General features: G+C 49.8%; 1 protein-coding gene across 5 annotated transcripts in view; it reads right to left on the reverse strand.

The window, feature by feature from the left end:
* NCKAP5L (NCK associated protein 5 like) overlaps positions 1-15,734 on the reverse strand; it is a 45,179-nt gene that overhangs the window by 18,002 nt on the left and 11,443 nt on the right. For 2 of the 5 annotated variants that reach the window (XM_012441414.2, XM_064377049.1), the window contains exons 2-6: positions 4,406-4,467; positions 2,005-2,162; positions 1,201-1,269; positions 1,061-1,099; positions 211-330 (exon numbers count right to left, since the gene is read on the reverse strand). In XM_012441414.2, the coding sequence (XP_012296837.2) occupies positions 211-330; positions 1,061-1,099; positions 1,201-1,269; positions 2,005-2,127 (351 nt within the window). In that variant the 5' untranslated portion in view covers positions 2,128-2,162; positions 4,406-4,467. Of the gene's footprint in view, positions 1-210; positions 331-1,060; positions 1,100-1,200; positions 1,270-2,004; positions 2,163-3,375; positions 4,341-4,405; positions 4,468-15,734 lie in introns of those variants that run through there. The other 3 variants (XM_012441415.3, XM_021665952.2, XM_012441416.2) reach the window with 2 other exon arrangements.

Below are 15,734 nucleotides of genomic sequence, written 5' to 3' on the forward strand. Positions count from 1 at the left end.
CTCAGGGGACTTGGGCAGTTTCCACCCCATCTAAGGCGCAAATCTTTCAAGCGGGGCAGGCCTTCCCTGGACGTTCACAGTCCCCAGAGTGGAAGGGGGACAGCTGATGACCTGCTTCCCTAGGTGCACTAGAGAAGAGAGTGATGCGGCAGACGGGGCTGGAGAGGCAGGAGGCAGTGTGATAGGAGGGAAAGGAGCGCATGCGCCTACCTGAGGGAGCGAGCCGGTGGTGAGCTGGAGTTTCTGCTGAAACAGGGCACTCAGCATCTGGTTCTGCCGTTCCAGGTCAAACACCCTCTTCTTCAGCTTGATGCACTCCTCTCGAAGGTCCTGCCGTCCACCCCAGGAGGCGCAGGAAGAAGAGGAGAGGATGGTGAGAGAGTGTCACAGTGCTCTTCATCAGAGCAGCGGCATGCACGGATCTACCTGGAGACCCTAGGACCCTTCTGGGCATATCCTTCTCCTGGAACCTCCTTCTATGAGGAATCTGAGCCTGCTGATGTTGCTAGCTATAGCATCTTCTAGGGCAAATTCTCTAAAGTTCATCACTCCTGGTGGGAGGTAAATCCCATCCTCTTTGTTACCTTTCTCATCCCTGGAATCAACCCCCCTGCCTCTTAGAAAGCACACATCAAAGAAGGGCCTATATAAGACAGAGGAAGGCCTTGGGGTCAAAGTGGCCCCGATGTCAAGAAGTTATCCACAGCACACGAGTACATGAGTAAATATGTAGATGCCATTTAGGCTCACAACATCAACACTGCTTTAAGGGCTATCACAACCTGGAAAAGCCAGCTGGGGACAGGGTAAGGGCAGTAGTCAAGCTCAAATAAGTGATCATAGCTCAGAGACCTGGCCTTACCTAGTCCCACCCCTGCCTCTAGGTAGAACAGTATGGACCTGCCCAAGGCAGGAAGACACAGAATTGCCGGAGGGCAATGGCCCATCTCCTCCAAGCCCTTATTCTCCAGGAAGGGCCTCATCTGCTGTGCCCAGCGCTTCTCCCCAGGGTGTCTGAGCTTGCGGGGGTGGTGGGGGAATGTCTCCTGTGGTTACTTACCTTCTGGTTCAGCAAGGCCTGTACCACGTGGTTGGCAACCTGGGGACAGAAAGCACCAAGGCAGAGCTGTCAGCAGACCCCAGCTTCTGCCAGGAGCAGATGAGCCACGTCCCCCCAGTCCCACTGCAGGCCCCACAGACCTCGTCCAGGCAACGCTCATAAGTCTCCCGCTGGTTTTCATTGGCCTGGGCAAGTGCCGAGTTCTCTGCCTGCAGGAGCGAGGGAGGAAGAGGGCAAAAAGAAGGCTTTGGGGATTATTCTTCCTCCAGGGTACATTCCTTTTGAGGAAGTGGAAGCAGCTACAGGGATGCTAACTACACCCCCCCTCCAGCTCTTGGCTGTGAGCAGATTCTCATACGGGGAGGCCTGCAGAGGCCAAGGGCAGCTGGAAGGCAGGGCTAAGATGGTATGGTTTTCTGTAAACCCCCCCAACCTCAGTCATTGGCACTGGAGGCACTGGGGAGACACAGTGGCCAGGTGGACCTGAGGTGGGAGGTGCCCACAGTAACCCTTATTTTCCTTGGAGATGGGCAAAGGAGGCTGCAGGGAGGAGGACAGGGTCTTAAGAATGTGGCGAGGGGTGTGGCCTGAGGATGTGCACCCTTGTCCTTCAACTCCTGAGCCCTGGACCATCCAGCTTCTTCCTACTGTGGCCTCTGACTACCCCCTTTCCTAGAGCCTGCAGAAGCATGGGAGGTAAGGAAGGGAGGTGTTTGGGGGTTAGGACACCCATCTCTGGGCATGCTTCTTGTCACTGGGCTGTCACTGGGCGGGAGAGCTAAGAGCAAGGAAAGGACTTCTCAGAGAAGCTCTGCAGAAGAAATGTTCGGCTAGCATCCTGCCTGGCAAAGCAGGCTGAGAGGAAGGCCCACGACACCCAAAAATCCACAGGAAGCTCAGACGGAGGGGAAGCCCTGCCTCCCCCACCCTGCCCCATACCGCACCTCCAGCTCCCGCAGTCGGTGCAGAAGCTCCTGGCATGTGCCCGGCTCCATGCTGCCATCATCACCCTCTCCTGGCCTTGGGTTTCCAGGACTTGCAGCCGGCTGGTCCATGGCCTCCGACATCTGGCCCTGGGAACAAGGGAGAGAAGCCTGGCAGGCTACTCCAAGGCACGGGGAAGAAGTGAGGAGGAAGAGGACAAAGATGAAACCCTTCAGTCTCCTTGGAGCTTAGGTCAGTGTGACCGATGTGCATGACACTGTAACAACCCAGGGCCAGGCTGGGAATCTCCCAGTCACGGGCAGACACAGATACTCTCCCCATCTTAAGAACAGAGACTATTGTTTTAGAAAGCCCCACACTCGCACATGCGCTATTGTTGGTCAGACACTGAGCAAGGAGCCTAGAAATCTGATTTCTCCACTAGGACTGGCCTCAAGCTGGGGAGTCATTCAGCCTTCCTGGGCCTCAGTCCCCCTATTTGTAAAATAACACCAGTATCCCCTAATCTCACTCAATGTTTGCAAACAAAGATTAGGTCTGTGAAAGTGATTTGAAGAAGTTAAAAAAAACAAACACAAGACTGTAATTACTCATGACAGTAACAATAATTTAAACTAATTTAACAAATAAGACCACTAGGATTTTATCCTGAGCATCAGTGGGCCCCTGCCTGGAGCAGGGACACGCTTTAGGTAACGGAGACAATGAATAAAACCCTGGCTTTGCAGCCAAAAGTCTCTGTCTTGCTCTGCCTAGTATGAGCTGGGTGAAAACATGAAAATTGAGCTCATTAATTTACTCAGTCACCCAACTGATCTTAGTTTCCTAGTTCTGAGAAATGTGTAGAAGAATTCTTCCTTCCTTATAGGGTCATTGTGAGGGTCAGATGTGACCACCTAGGAACAGCACCCTGAGAACTTGACCCGGAATGTGTGGAGAATACAGTTGAGCCTGGGGCCTGGTGCCGTTTGCTCTAGTTGTGGCTCCAGGGCTCACTTGCTGGGTCATCCCAGGGCAATGTCCTGCTCCCTGAGCCTCAGGCTCCTTCTGGACATAGTAGGAAGTGCCCTGCACCCCTCCAGGGCTCCGCTTTCTAGGCCTAGCTCCAGCCTTGCTAGGCCCCCACTGCCCTGGCAGGAGCTAGGCCCCAGCAGATCAGGCTCTTTTTTTTTTTTTTTTTTGAGACAGAGTTTTGCTCCTGCTGCCCAGGCTGGAGTGCAATGGCACGATCTTGGCTCACCGCAACCTCTGCCTCCCGCCTCCCGGGTTCAAGCGATTCTCCTGCCCCAGCCTCCCAATAAGCTGGGATTACAGGCATGCACCACCATGCCCAGCTAATTTTTGCATTTTTAATAGAGATAGGGCTTCACCATGTTGGCGAGGATGGTCTCGATCTCTTGACCTTGTGATCCGCCCGCCTCGGCCTCCCAGAGTGCTGGGATTACAGGCCTGAGCCACCGTGCCCGGCCTAGAGCAGGCTCTTTTTGTGCACACTGGTCCTTCTGCTGGGGTCTCTTGACACCACCCGCTCCTTTCCACTTGGCCAGCTCCTTCCTATTCATCCTTCAGGGCTCCCAGGCGCCGCTCCTGCAAGATTCTATACCAGCCTCCCCCACCAGACAGTCAACTCCATGAGGGAAGGAACGCTGCATTCACCTCCCCATCCAAACTCACACGCCTCCTGGTGGGATGCCTGACATGCAGGAGACAGGCTGATGACTAGACAAAGTTCATGACCACACCCAGCACAACCAGGGCTCAGACCTGCGTCACACAATGGGATCCTCCCACCCCACCAAACTGCTGCCATTGTTGCTAGCTTGAACTTGCTAGTCTTTATCTTCCAATTGAGTTCCAATTTCTCTGCTAGAGAAAAATGCTCAGTTTTTTCTTCCCTACAAATATTGTGGAGGTTTCCAATAGATGGGCAACCCTTCTTATTGTAAGAGGGTGGGATGTTGGTCCACCCTGACCACTCCTTGTGCCACTGAAGCCCCCACAAAAGAAAAATGGGGTTGGGTGTGGTGGCTCATGCCTGTCCTTGGCACTTTGGGAGGCCAAGGTGGGAGGATGGCTTAAAGCTAGGAGTTCAAGCCCAGCCTGGGCAACATAGTGAGACCTCATCTACCAAAAGGAAAAAAAAGAAGTGGGAGGATCCCTTGAGCCCAGGAGTTTGAGGCTGCAGTGGGCGATGAACACCACTGCACTCAAGCCTGGGCAACAAAGTGAGACCCTGTTTCAAAACAAAAATGAAAAGGCTTGGAGTTTTTGGACCATAGGAGAGAGGGGTCCTCAGCAGCTCACCACCCAGCCATTTGAGCACTTGCTCCCTATCCTCCAGGGTGGAGCCCAGGGGTGCCTCCCCCACCCCCAGCATGCACAGGCCCCAAAGCCCCTCACCTGTCTCTGCCCCCTGACACAGGTGGGCACACTCACTCTAGCATCCAGAACGGTCACCTCGCCTGTGGAAGGAAAAAAAGGATGATGTCAGCCACGCACTTACTGGGCTCCTGCTATGCGCCAGGCGCTGGGACACAGGATGAGGAGCCGGAAAGAGCCCAGCCACTATGAAGCTTCTACTCTATTAGGCGAGACAGACAATGTACAATGTTGGGTTGTGATTAGGCACTGAGAGACGACAATTAAGCAGAGACCTGAATGAAGTCCAGATGAAAGCCTGGAATGGGAAAGCATTTGGAATGGCAGAAAGAGCCAGTGCAAAGGTTCCCAGCTCTCAGCCAGGAATCATCAGATAACAGAGGAGACTGAACAGTCACACCTGGTACTTTACAACCCGGTTCTATAACATACATAGTCTTCTCTAGGGCTCAGCAGTTAACCACAACAATGTTAAATACCATTATCAGTGCCTGTGTTTCAGATGAGGAAACCGAGTGTGACGAACAGCACAGGCACATTCTTCCACACCATCCCATCCAGTTCTTCTGACAACCCAGGAAGGAGAGCACCCACCAGCAGGAAGAGGCAGGTTCTGGGGCAGAGGATATTGCCCAAATCACACGGCCACGTCACAAAGCACACACTGGACAGGTCTAGATCTCCCCACTCCTCTGCACACGCCCAAGCTGCACTGTAAGCTCCACAATATAACATACGCCTATGCTCCGCACAGCCGCAGGACTCCCTGGAGGCTAGAAATCTGACACTACAGCATCTCTTTTTTTCTCACTTGTAAAACAGGGATAAGAACACTTAGTCCAAAGTTGGAGGACAAAATGAGATAATATATGTAGAGTGTCTGGCACGAACTCCAAAAATGAAGGCTTTTCATATTATCAGCCGTGGACACAGGCACAGTGCAAAGCCCTGGGGTTGTTATGGAGCCTGCTACTACCTTGTCCATTCACACAGAAGCAGATTCTGAGTCCCAGGGCCCTTATGCAGGGGTCTCGGCTACAGGGGCACCTTTAGATACCACCCACCCTGCCCTCAGAGGCCTCTTCTCCCCCAACTCCTCCCAGTCGGCTCTCCAGCCCCAGGGCCAGCCCCGCCTTCCCTTTCTCTTCTGATATCCCAGAAAGAGAAGCAGCTGGATGCTTGGGGGCTGGGGTAACAGTGAAAGGGGAGAATGCTTCTTCGTGTCTGTGTGTGTGGACACAACAGTGGGAAGGGGACTTCTGAAAACACTTGGAGGAAAAGGAAGACCAGTTTAATACTGATTTTTTTATTTTTTTAAGAGACAGGGTCTCACTCCACTGCCCAGGCTGGAGTTCAGTGGCACATTCATAGTTCACTGCACCCCTGACCTCCTGGGCTCAAGTGATCTCCTGCCTCAGCCTCCCAAGTAGCTGGGACTATAGGTGATTCTCCCTCCTCAGCCTCCCAGAGCACTGGGATGACAGGTGAGTCACTGTGCCTGGCCTCTAATGCTTATTTTTAATACTCTACAACAATCTGAAGTTCTTTTGTTTTTTGTTTTTTTTTGAGACAGAGTCCCACTCTGTCACCCCGGCTGGAGTGCAGTGGCGCAATCTCAGCTTACTGCAGCCTTCACCTCCTAGGTTCAAGGGATTCTCCTGCCTCAGTCTCCCGAGTAGCTGGGGTTACAGGCATGCATCACTACGCCTGGCTAATTTTTTTACATTTTTAGTAGAGATGGGGTTTTGCCATGTTGGCCAAGCTGGTCTCAAACTCCTGACTTCAGGTGATCCACCCTCCTCGGCCTCCCAAAGTGCTGGGATTACAGGCATGAGCCACCATGCCTGGCCTGAAGTTGTTATTTTAACATCATAAAAATGTATCATGTTTTACTTTGTTTGCTCATAATGTTATGTTTGACAGAAATATACAGGTCTGGAAAAAAAGGAAAAAAATTGAAGAATTATCCTCCTTCCCACACTCAAATGGGGTGAAACCCAGACAAGGCCTCAGGTCACCTCCAGCATCTGATCAGTGCTGCCCTCATCCACAACTCTGGTCTCTGGCCCATTATCCTTCCGCTGCCTGGAGCAATCTGCCTGTCGGTCCCCAGCGTGTCCCTCAATCCCCTCACCATCTACTTCTCTAGTGGTAACTTCCATGGAAGAGGGGCTCGGGGGGGTGACTGAGGTGTGCTGTGGAGGAGGAGAAGAAAGTTGGAAGGGTGAGGGAAAGGAATGGGATAAAGAGGGCAGCATCCGGGGTCCGGAAAAAGATAACACTAAGGATGGGGAAAGCCCGAGGTTTTGTGTGCTTCACAAGAAAGCAACAACCAAACAACGGGTGACAGTGGTTTAGTAGAGTATCTTTTCCTAAAATAATAGAAGAGCATCCAGGAGGAGCAAGGCCAGGTGGTGAGGACTCGCTGTAGATTCTGTGTGCACGTAGTGGTTTTCCGTGTTGAGGAGCGTGGAGACACCACGCAGTCCACAAAGCCAGGCAAGGCCCTGATCCAGAGCTGAGGCCCTGTGAATCTCAAGCAGGGAGGCCGGAGTCCTGCTGAGAACTGGGGAGACCTTCCGATTTATAAGCCAGCCAGTGGCCCCAGTTCTTCTTCTCAGTGTGCCCTGGCTGGAGCTCAGGACAGTTTTAGGAAGCGCTGGCTGGAGCAGGGCTGAGACTCAGCCCCACTTTGGGAGAAATGCTTTCTGGCCTTACAGCGAGGTGGTCTGGGGTCAGCCCAGGATGAGGGGCCTCCTCTGCATCTTCAGGGCTGTCACAGCGGAGGGCAGGAAGCTGTCACGAGGAAGAGATCCACAGGAAAACTTGGTGGCAGAGAGGAGCACAGGCCATGAGAGCCAGCTCAGAGCCTGAGTTCAAGATTTATTTTTCTTCCTTTTTTTTTTTTTGAGATGGAGCCTTGCTCTGTTGCCAGGCTGGAGTGCAGAGGCGCAATCTTGGCTCACTGCAACCTCCACTTCCTGGGTTCAAGCAATTCCCCTGCCTTAGCCTCCCAAGTAGCTGGGATTACAGGTATGCGCTACCATGCCTGGCTAATTTTTTTTGTATTTTAGTAGAGACGGGGTTTCAACATGTTGGCTGGGATGGTCTAGATCTCCTGACCTCGTGATCTGCCCACCTTGGCCTCCCAAAGTGCTGGGATTACAGGTGTGAGCCACTGCCAGCCACCTAAGTTCAAGATGTCTAAAGAAAACTTCCTGTGTCCTTACTCTTCCTCTGGGGAAGGTCAAGATCCAGAGAGAGACCACCACCACCAGCTCCAACAGAAGCCAAGTCCAGAATGTGGCCCTCTGGAGTTTGGGCGTTCTGCCATCTCACGGGGAACGCCTGCCCAGGCCAGCTCCACAGTGGTGGTCCCTGCTGCCCCCCAGGGGCTGAGCACTGCCTCCTCCCTCAGGACCCACAGCTCCTGCTCACTCAGCCCGACCTGGGCAGGGAAACCCCAGGCCTGAGGTTTTCAGGATGGCTCTGGTTTCAAACATTCCTCTGGTGGCCCCAACGCATCTGGGATGTTGGGTCTGGACATGGTGCCGGCCAGGCTGGGGCTGGGAACTCTAACTTCAACTAGAGGCTTCTCCCGCCAGAACTGCCAACGGAGGCCCTGCCTCCCACAAAGGCCTGATTCAGACGGAGGTGACCTCAGTGCAAGGGGAGGGAGGGAAGGAGGAGGGAGAAGAGCAGAGTCCTCTCTGGCTTGTCCTTCAGAAGGGGTGGGGAGGGGGGCAGTTTTCAGGCAGCCAGGGCCGAGGAAGGGAACTTGCTCAGGGGTCTCTGGGTAACCTGGGCGACCACCATCTCTTCAGCCAAGTCAGTCATAGAGGGCCCCAGTTCTTCCTTCCCCCTTAAAGCCACGAGGAGACAGGGGCTTTCAGGGCTTCCAAAGAGATCTGACTGTCTTGGCCTTTCAGTTAGCCAGACCAGAAGGCGTCTGCAGCTCCCATGCCCTCTCCAGCAGGACACAGGCAAGACCCCTCCCTGAACAGAGATTGGGCCTGGAGGAAGGGGCCGGAGAGGCAGGCGGCAGTAAGCCTGTCCTCGTTTCCTCATGCTGGCCCTTAGCCAAGGCCTTCTGGCCCCTGGTGAGCCCCTCACTCACCAGCTGTTCCCCCCAGAGTCCTCTAGGGAGAGAAGCCAGGGAGCAGGAGTGGGGGAGGGTGGGCAGCTGTAGGAAGGCAGAGATGGAGAGCTCACTTAATCACAGAATCACCCGGAACGCCAACCGCTTCCCTCCGCGCCCTCCCCAGCTGCTTTCTGGAATCCCTCTTACCCTCCCAGCCCTTTTACCAGTCACACCCAAGGATCCACTTGTAAACAGCAACTTCTGTCCCCACAGCAAACACCCTTTCCAGCCAAGATCAACCCTGGGCTGCTAAGGGGTGTGGGGAGGGACAGGAGGATGGAGGCCTGGCTCCCCGGGCACTTCTAGCCTGAAAGGGGCCACTTCACCCCTGGCCCAAAGCATCTTTCAGCCCTGAGAATTCCAACTGGTCTCCTCCCTGCTCAGGGTAAGAGGGCAGACAAAAATTTCCTTCCCTCCTCCTGACAACTGGCACCAGAGACACAATAGCCCTTCTGAGAGGCATCTGTCCTGGAAGGGGACCCCTGCATCCCCCCAACTTTCTCTTCACAGGCACTCTAAGCACCTCAACCACCATGGAACTGGCTGCAGAATAGGTCCTCGGCCCTTCCGGGAAGGGAAGGAGAAGGGTAGTCGTGTTATGAGCCCTAAAGGCTTCCAGATTTCAACAGCCCTCATCTCCCTCCCTCAGAGCCCTCCTGCTCCCTGTCCACAGAATAACCCAGTAACAAAAATAGCAGCTGCTGGGGGTGGGGAGAGGGAAGGGGTGCTGACACAATGGGTTTATTTATAGGACCACACACCAGGGACTCTGCAGCCAAGCGGCCTCGGCCCCTCTCCCAAAAGTCCAGCCCGGCCAGTCCCAGCCCAGCCAAGGATACTGGAAAAAGCCTCAGACTGGAAGGCAGAAGAGTCTAGCATGGATTTCAGTTCTAACTTTGCAATGAACTTACATGCTGTGTGACTAGGCAGATCATTCCATCTCCCCGAGATGAGTTTCTTCACACCAGGTGAGTACTGTTCTGCAATGGCAGCTCCCACAGTGAGGCCCAGGCACCCCGAGGCCCTCTCCAGGGGTCTGTAAGGTCAGAGCTGCTTTCCTAATACTACTAAGACATTATCTGCCTTTATTACTCTCATTCTCTCCTGAGTGTACAGTGGCGTTTTCCAGATACCATGCCATGTGATACCACAAAAGATTGAATACTGAAGCAGATAGGAGAAGTCAGCTTCCATCTATGAAGTCAGACATGAGATTTGCAAAAATGAGAACAATGACATTCCTGTTATTTGTGTTTTGGAACATACAGAATTATTTTTAAATAAAATGTTAACGTGATGGTTTATTGCTTTTTTTAAAAAAGTAATTAAATAACTAAGTATAACACATATAAACAAAAGCTCTTTGGGGTCCTCAATTTTTAAGCATATAGAGGGGTCCTCAGACCAAAAAGTTTGAGAATCGTTTTTCTTTTCTTTTCTTTTTGAGACAGAGTCTCACCCTGTTGCCCAGGCTGGAATGCAGTGGTGTGATGGATCTTGGTTCACCTGCCTCAGCCTGCTGAGTGGCTGGGATGACAGGTGCGTGCCACAATGCCTGGCTAATTTTTGTATTTTTAGTAGAGATGGGGTTTCGACATGTTGGCCAGGCTAGTCTTGAACTCCGGATCTCGTGATCCTTCTGCCTCAGCCTCCCAAAGTGCTGGGATTACAGGCGTGAGCCACCATGCCCAGCCGAGAATCGTTTTTCTAGAACAATGCTGTCCAATAGAACTTTCTGTGATAATGAACATGTTTAGTCTGTACTATCCAACATGGAAGCTATCCATTAGCTAGCTACACATGGCTGCTGAGCACTTGAAATGGGGTTAGTCCAACTGAGGAACTGAATTTTACGTTTAATTTCAGACAATCACATGCAAGCTCAAAAAGCTCCCCGGGATCCCCTGACTTGCGCATTCTAGGTCAATGCTTCTTTCCACGTGGCGGGGCAGGACCTGACGCTCACGCCTGTCCCCAGGCTTGCACTGACACTCTCTCACTCTCTTTCTCACAGAGAAGGCCAGCTCAGCCCCACCGTCAGTCCAGCCTGGCTTGAATAAGAGAGCTGCTCTCTCATTCTCTGCCATAACTAGCTCACACCTTTCTGCTCTCCTCAAACTTCTGGGCTACCACCCTCCTGTTTCCCCAGAGGATGAAAGCCAGCAAAGGGAAACCCCCTCACACCTCCTGCCGCCACCCTCCCAGCCCCCTCGGAACCCTCCCCACCTCCTCATCCACCATTACAGCAGATGAGTTGCCCACTCCCAGCCAAAGCGGGTCCCTCTTGCCCCAGACTTTCCCCATTTATGTCTTCAGTATCTACCTCCTGAAGAGAGCTTTCCTATCTGACCCCTAAAACTAAAAATCTTTAAGTCTTCTTTTTTTTTTTTTGAGACAGAGTCTCGCTCTGTCGCCAGGCGCTAGATTGGAGCGCAGTGGCGCGATCTCGGCTCACTGCAACCTCCGCCTCCCGGGTTCAAGCAATTCTCCTGCCTCAGCCTCCCAAGTAGCGGGGACTACAGGCATGCGCCACCATGCCCAGCTAATGTTTGTTTTTTTTTTTTTTTTTTTAAGTAGAGACAGGGTTTCACCACGTTGGCCGGGATGGTCTCGATTTGTTGACCTCGTGATCTGCCCGCCTTGGCCTCCCAAAGTGCTGGGATTACAGGCGTGAGCTACCACACCTGGCCTTTTTTTTCTTTTAAACGAAAACAATGATCTTTGCCTGACATTTTTCCAGATACTGCCAAATTTCAAAAAATACTCTAGATACTTCAAAGCCAAACTTCTCAAGAAAAAGAAAATCCCCAAACCATCTTCTCATTTTTCCCTCAATCTGGTCCAACTTCAGTGGTAACCACCACAGTGCTAAATCCAAACAATATTTTTCAGTACTCATTGCCTTCGCAGGTATAAGCACCTCTGTGACCACTTCCTCCTGGACTTTTTTTTAAGCTTTAAGACACACAATTCACCCACTGAATTCAGTGTACAATTCAGTGGTTCTTAGTATACTCAGAGATACGGGCAATCATCACCATGGCTAATTTTAGAACATCTTTACTACCTTTTACTGTTCCTTTCCTTAACACTGCCCCCTCCCCACCCAGTCACAGGCAACTGCTCATCTACTTTCTGTCTCTATAGATTTCCCTATTCTGGATATTTCATGTGAATGCAGTCATATCATTAGTGCCTTTTACGACTGGCTTCTATCACTTTGCATGATGTTCTCAAGGTTCATCCACATTGTTACATGTATCAGTACTCCATTCCTTTTGTTTTGTTGTGTTTTCTTTTTCCTTTTCCTTTTTTTTGAGACAGAGTTTCATTCTTGTTTTGCAGGCTGGAGTGCAGTGGTGCGATCTCAGCTCACTGTAACCTCTGCCTCCCAGGTTCAAGTGATTCTCTTGCCTCAGCCTCCCGAGTAGCTGGCACGCACCACGTCTGGCTGATTTTTATATTTTTAGTAGAGATGGGGCTTCACCATGTTGGCCAGGCTGGTCTCGAACTCCTGACTTCAGGTGACCCTCCCCCCTTGGCCTTCCAAAGTGCTAGGATTACAGGTGTGAGACACCGTGCCTGGCCTCCATTCTTTTTTACGGCTGAACAATGCTCCACTGTATGGGCCGGCCAGTTTGTTTATCCATCCATTCTACTGATGAACATTTGGCTTATTTTCACTTTTTAGCAATTATGAAAATTGCTATGAGTATTTATGTAGCTATCCCTTGGCATCCCCAGGGGATTGGACCTAGGTCCCTTGCAAAAACCAAAATCTGTGGATGCTCAAGTCCCTTATATAAAATGGAATAGTATTTGCATATAACCTAAACACTTCCTCTGGTATACTTTATAAAATCTCTAGGATTCTTTTAAAACCTAATGTAGTATAAATGCATTGTAAAATAGTTGATAGACTATATCGTTTTAAGCTTTGTATTATTTTTACTTTATTTTTATTTTTATTTTTCCCCTCGAATATTTCTGGCCCACAGTTGGTTGGACCCTGCAAATGTGGATCACCAACTACATAAGTTTTTGTACAGATGTATGCTTTCCTTTCTTTTGGGTATATACTTAGGGGTAGAACTGCTGGGTTATAGAATAACTGCAGGTTTAATCATTTGAGGAGCTGTCAGATTGTTGTTCAGAGCAGGTGTACCATTTTATAATCCCAACAGCAGTGTATGAGGTTGCAATGTCTCCATATTGTCAGCCTTTATTATTTGATCTGCTGATTCCAGCCACCCTCCTAAGTGTGGTTTGGGTTTGTATTTCCCTGACGACTAATGATGTTACTTGCATGTGTTTATTGGCCATTTGTATCTCTTCCTTGGAGAAATGTTTTTCAAATTTTTGCCTATTTTTAAATTGGGGATCATGTCTTTTTAGTATCTAATTGTGAGAATTCTTTAATTTCTTTTTTTTTTTTTGAGATGGAGTCTTACTTTGCCACCCAGGCTAGAGTGCAGTGGCACGATTTCGGCTCACTACCACCTCCGCCTCCTGGGTTCAAGTGATTTTCCTGTCTCAGCCTCCCAAGTAGTTGGGATTTCAGGTGTGTGCCACCACACCTGACTAATTTTTGTATTTTTAGTAGAGACGGGGTTTCACCATGTTGGCCAGGCTGGTCTCGAACTCCTGGCCTCAAGTGATCTGTCCACCTCAGCCTCCCAAAGTGCTGAGATTACAGGTGTGAGCCATTGTACCTGGCCGTTAAAAAAATTTTTTTTTAAGAGACAAGATCTGGCTCTGTCACTCAGGCTGCAAGGCCATATCACAGACAAAGCTTACTGTAGCTTCAGACTCCTAGGCTCAAGTGATCCTCCCACTTTAGCCTCCCAAGTAACTAGGACTACCACAGATGACTAATTTTAAAACTTTTTGTAGCGACAGGGTCTTCCCATATTGCCCAGGCTGGTCTTTAACTCCTCCTAGTGATCCTCCTGCCTTGGCCTCCCAAAGCACTGGGATTACAGGCATGAGCCACTTTGCCCAGACTAGTGTTCAGAATTCTTTTTTTTTCTTTTTTTCTTTCTTTTCTTTTTTACAAATAAAGCAGGCAGAAAACCAGAATTCTTTACATATTCTGGATACAAGTCCCTTATTTTATATATATATATAATTTGCAAACATTTTCTTCCATTCTGTGGGCTGTATTTTCACTTTCTTGAGGGTGTCCACTTCTTCCTCGATGACTTTTCCCTTGCCTATTACATTCCCCTGCTCCTCCCACCCCTCTTCCACCTCTTCTTCTGTGTGCTTATGTGTTACTTTATGTATAAATACATACTTTAAAAAAAAGGCATAGTAGCACGTTCTCACGGTTCCACATCTTTCTTTAGCAGAACAATTTTTAGAAAATGAAACTATAGACTTTATATGGATCTTATCAGTTTTTGTACCAATATTCTGTTGCAAGATCTAATCCAGGATTCCACAGGGTACTTTGGTCACCCAGTCTCCTCAGTGTCTACGATTCATGACAGTCCCTCAACCTTTCCTTACCTTTCATCATCTTAACACTTCTGAAGGGAGCTGGTCAACATTTTGGAGAATGTCCTCCAATTTGGGTTGCTTGATGTTCTCACTGATTAGACTGAGGTTATATGTTTTGAGAAGAATACCACAGAGGTGATATGCCTTCCCCAGGGCATTATATCTGAGGATACACATGGTATCAAGGTTTCTTATTCCTGGTGATGTTTTAACCTCATCACTGGGTTAGGTAGTATCTATTAATTGGTTTCTCCACTGTAAAGCTCCTATTTTTTCTTTTGTAATTAAATATTTTGGGGGGGCAATACTTTGAGACTATGTAAATATCCTGTTTTTCCTTAAATTTTCACCCACCAATTTTTTTAGCAAAATCAGTGGATCTTGCTTGTAGCAATTACTATGGTGTTCTAAAACATAATTTTCAATTTCCTTCCTTCTGTATTTATGTATTTATTTTTATTGAGATGATGTCTTGCTCTTGTCACCCAGCCTGGAGTGCAGCGGCACGATCTTAGCTCACCGCAACCTCTACCTCCTGGGTTCAGGTGATTCTCCTGCCTCAGCCTCCTGAGTAGCTGGGATTACAGGCACCCGCTACCACACCTGGCTAACTTTTGTATTTTTAGTAGAGATGGGTTTTTTTCCAGTAGAGACCATGTTGGCCAGGCTGGTCTCAAACTCCTGACCTCAGGTGATCCACCTGCCTCGGCCTCTCAAAGTGCTGGGATTACAGGCATGAACCACTGCACCCAGACCCTTCTACATTTATTAATTGGAAGCTTTCTGTGAAGACAAATTGTCTCTTCATCCCATTTACTCAGTATAGACAAAATGGATATTTATTTTAATCTTTGGGTTATAATCCAATACTATCATCACATTTCATTGCTCAAATTCCAGCTATTGAGAATCTTTCAGGTTGGGTCCTTTTTTTTTTAAAAGACAAGTCTTGCTCTGTCTCCCAGGCTGGAGTATAGTGGCGTGATCTCGGCTCAAGCAATTCTCATGCCTCAGCCTCCCAAGTAGCTGGGACTACAAGTGTGTACCACTATGCCTGGCTAATTTTTGTGTTTTTAGTAGAGATGAGGGTTTCACTATATTGGCCAGGCTAGTCTCCTGATCCACTCCTTTTTTTAAAAGCACTCTCTTGCTAGAAGACACTCCTGGCTTATCTTATATTTTCCTTGTCACAACCACTTTTCCAAGGAGCTCCACCACAGCAACCTTCTAAAACTAAATCTGATTGTGTTTTTCCCACTTCAAATCTTCTTTCCTACTGCTTTTGGGACACACCAAAGCCCTCAACATAACCCTCGAAGCCCCGCCTTTGTCTGGCCCCAGAGCAATTCTTTGGACAAGCTTTCCTGGACTCATGCAGCCCTCATGGTTCTGTCTTCTTCAAGTGCCTCCTGCAGGATTGGTATTTCCAAATGCAATGCATCCTGTTCTTGAACATTCCCTGTGAAGAGGCAGGGACTCCCTATACTGTGAGGAGGGTAGCTCCCGGAGGAGAGGCCCTGCTTGTGTTTCTGCATTCCTCCCACACACACATGCCAGTGTACCACTCCTGCCAACCACAGCAGGCCCTGAACCACCCTGCCCCCTGTAGAACTGGTGACCTCCTTTCATTCTAGCCAGAGAAAAGGTCAGAAAGAAGGGACAGCTAAGAACATACATGGGCTCATCAGGTTCTCCTAAAGACCCCTA

This window comes from Aotus nancymaae, unplaced genomic scaffold, assembly GCF_030222135.1.
Source record: "Aotus nancymaae isolate 86718 unplaced genomic scaffold, 86718_ANA_hifiasm-v0.15.2.pri h1tg000016l, whole genome shotgun sequence".
Classification (NCBI taxonomy): domain Eukaryota; kingdom Metazoa; phylum Chordata; class Mammalia; order Primates; family Aotidae; genus Aotus; species Aotus nancymaae.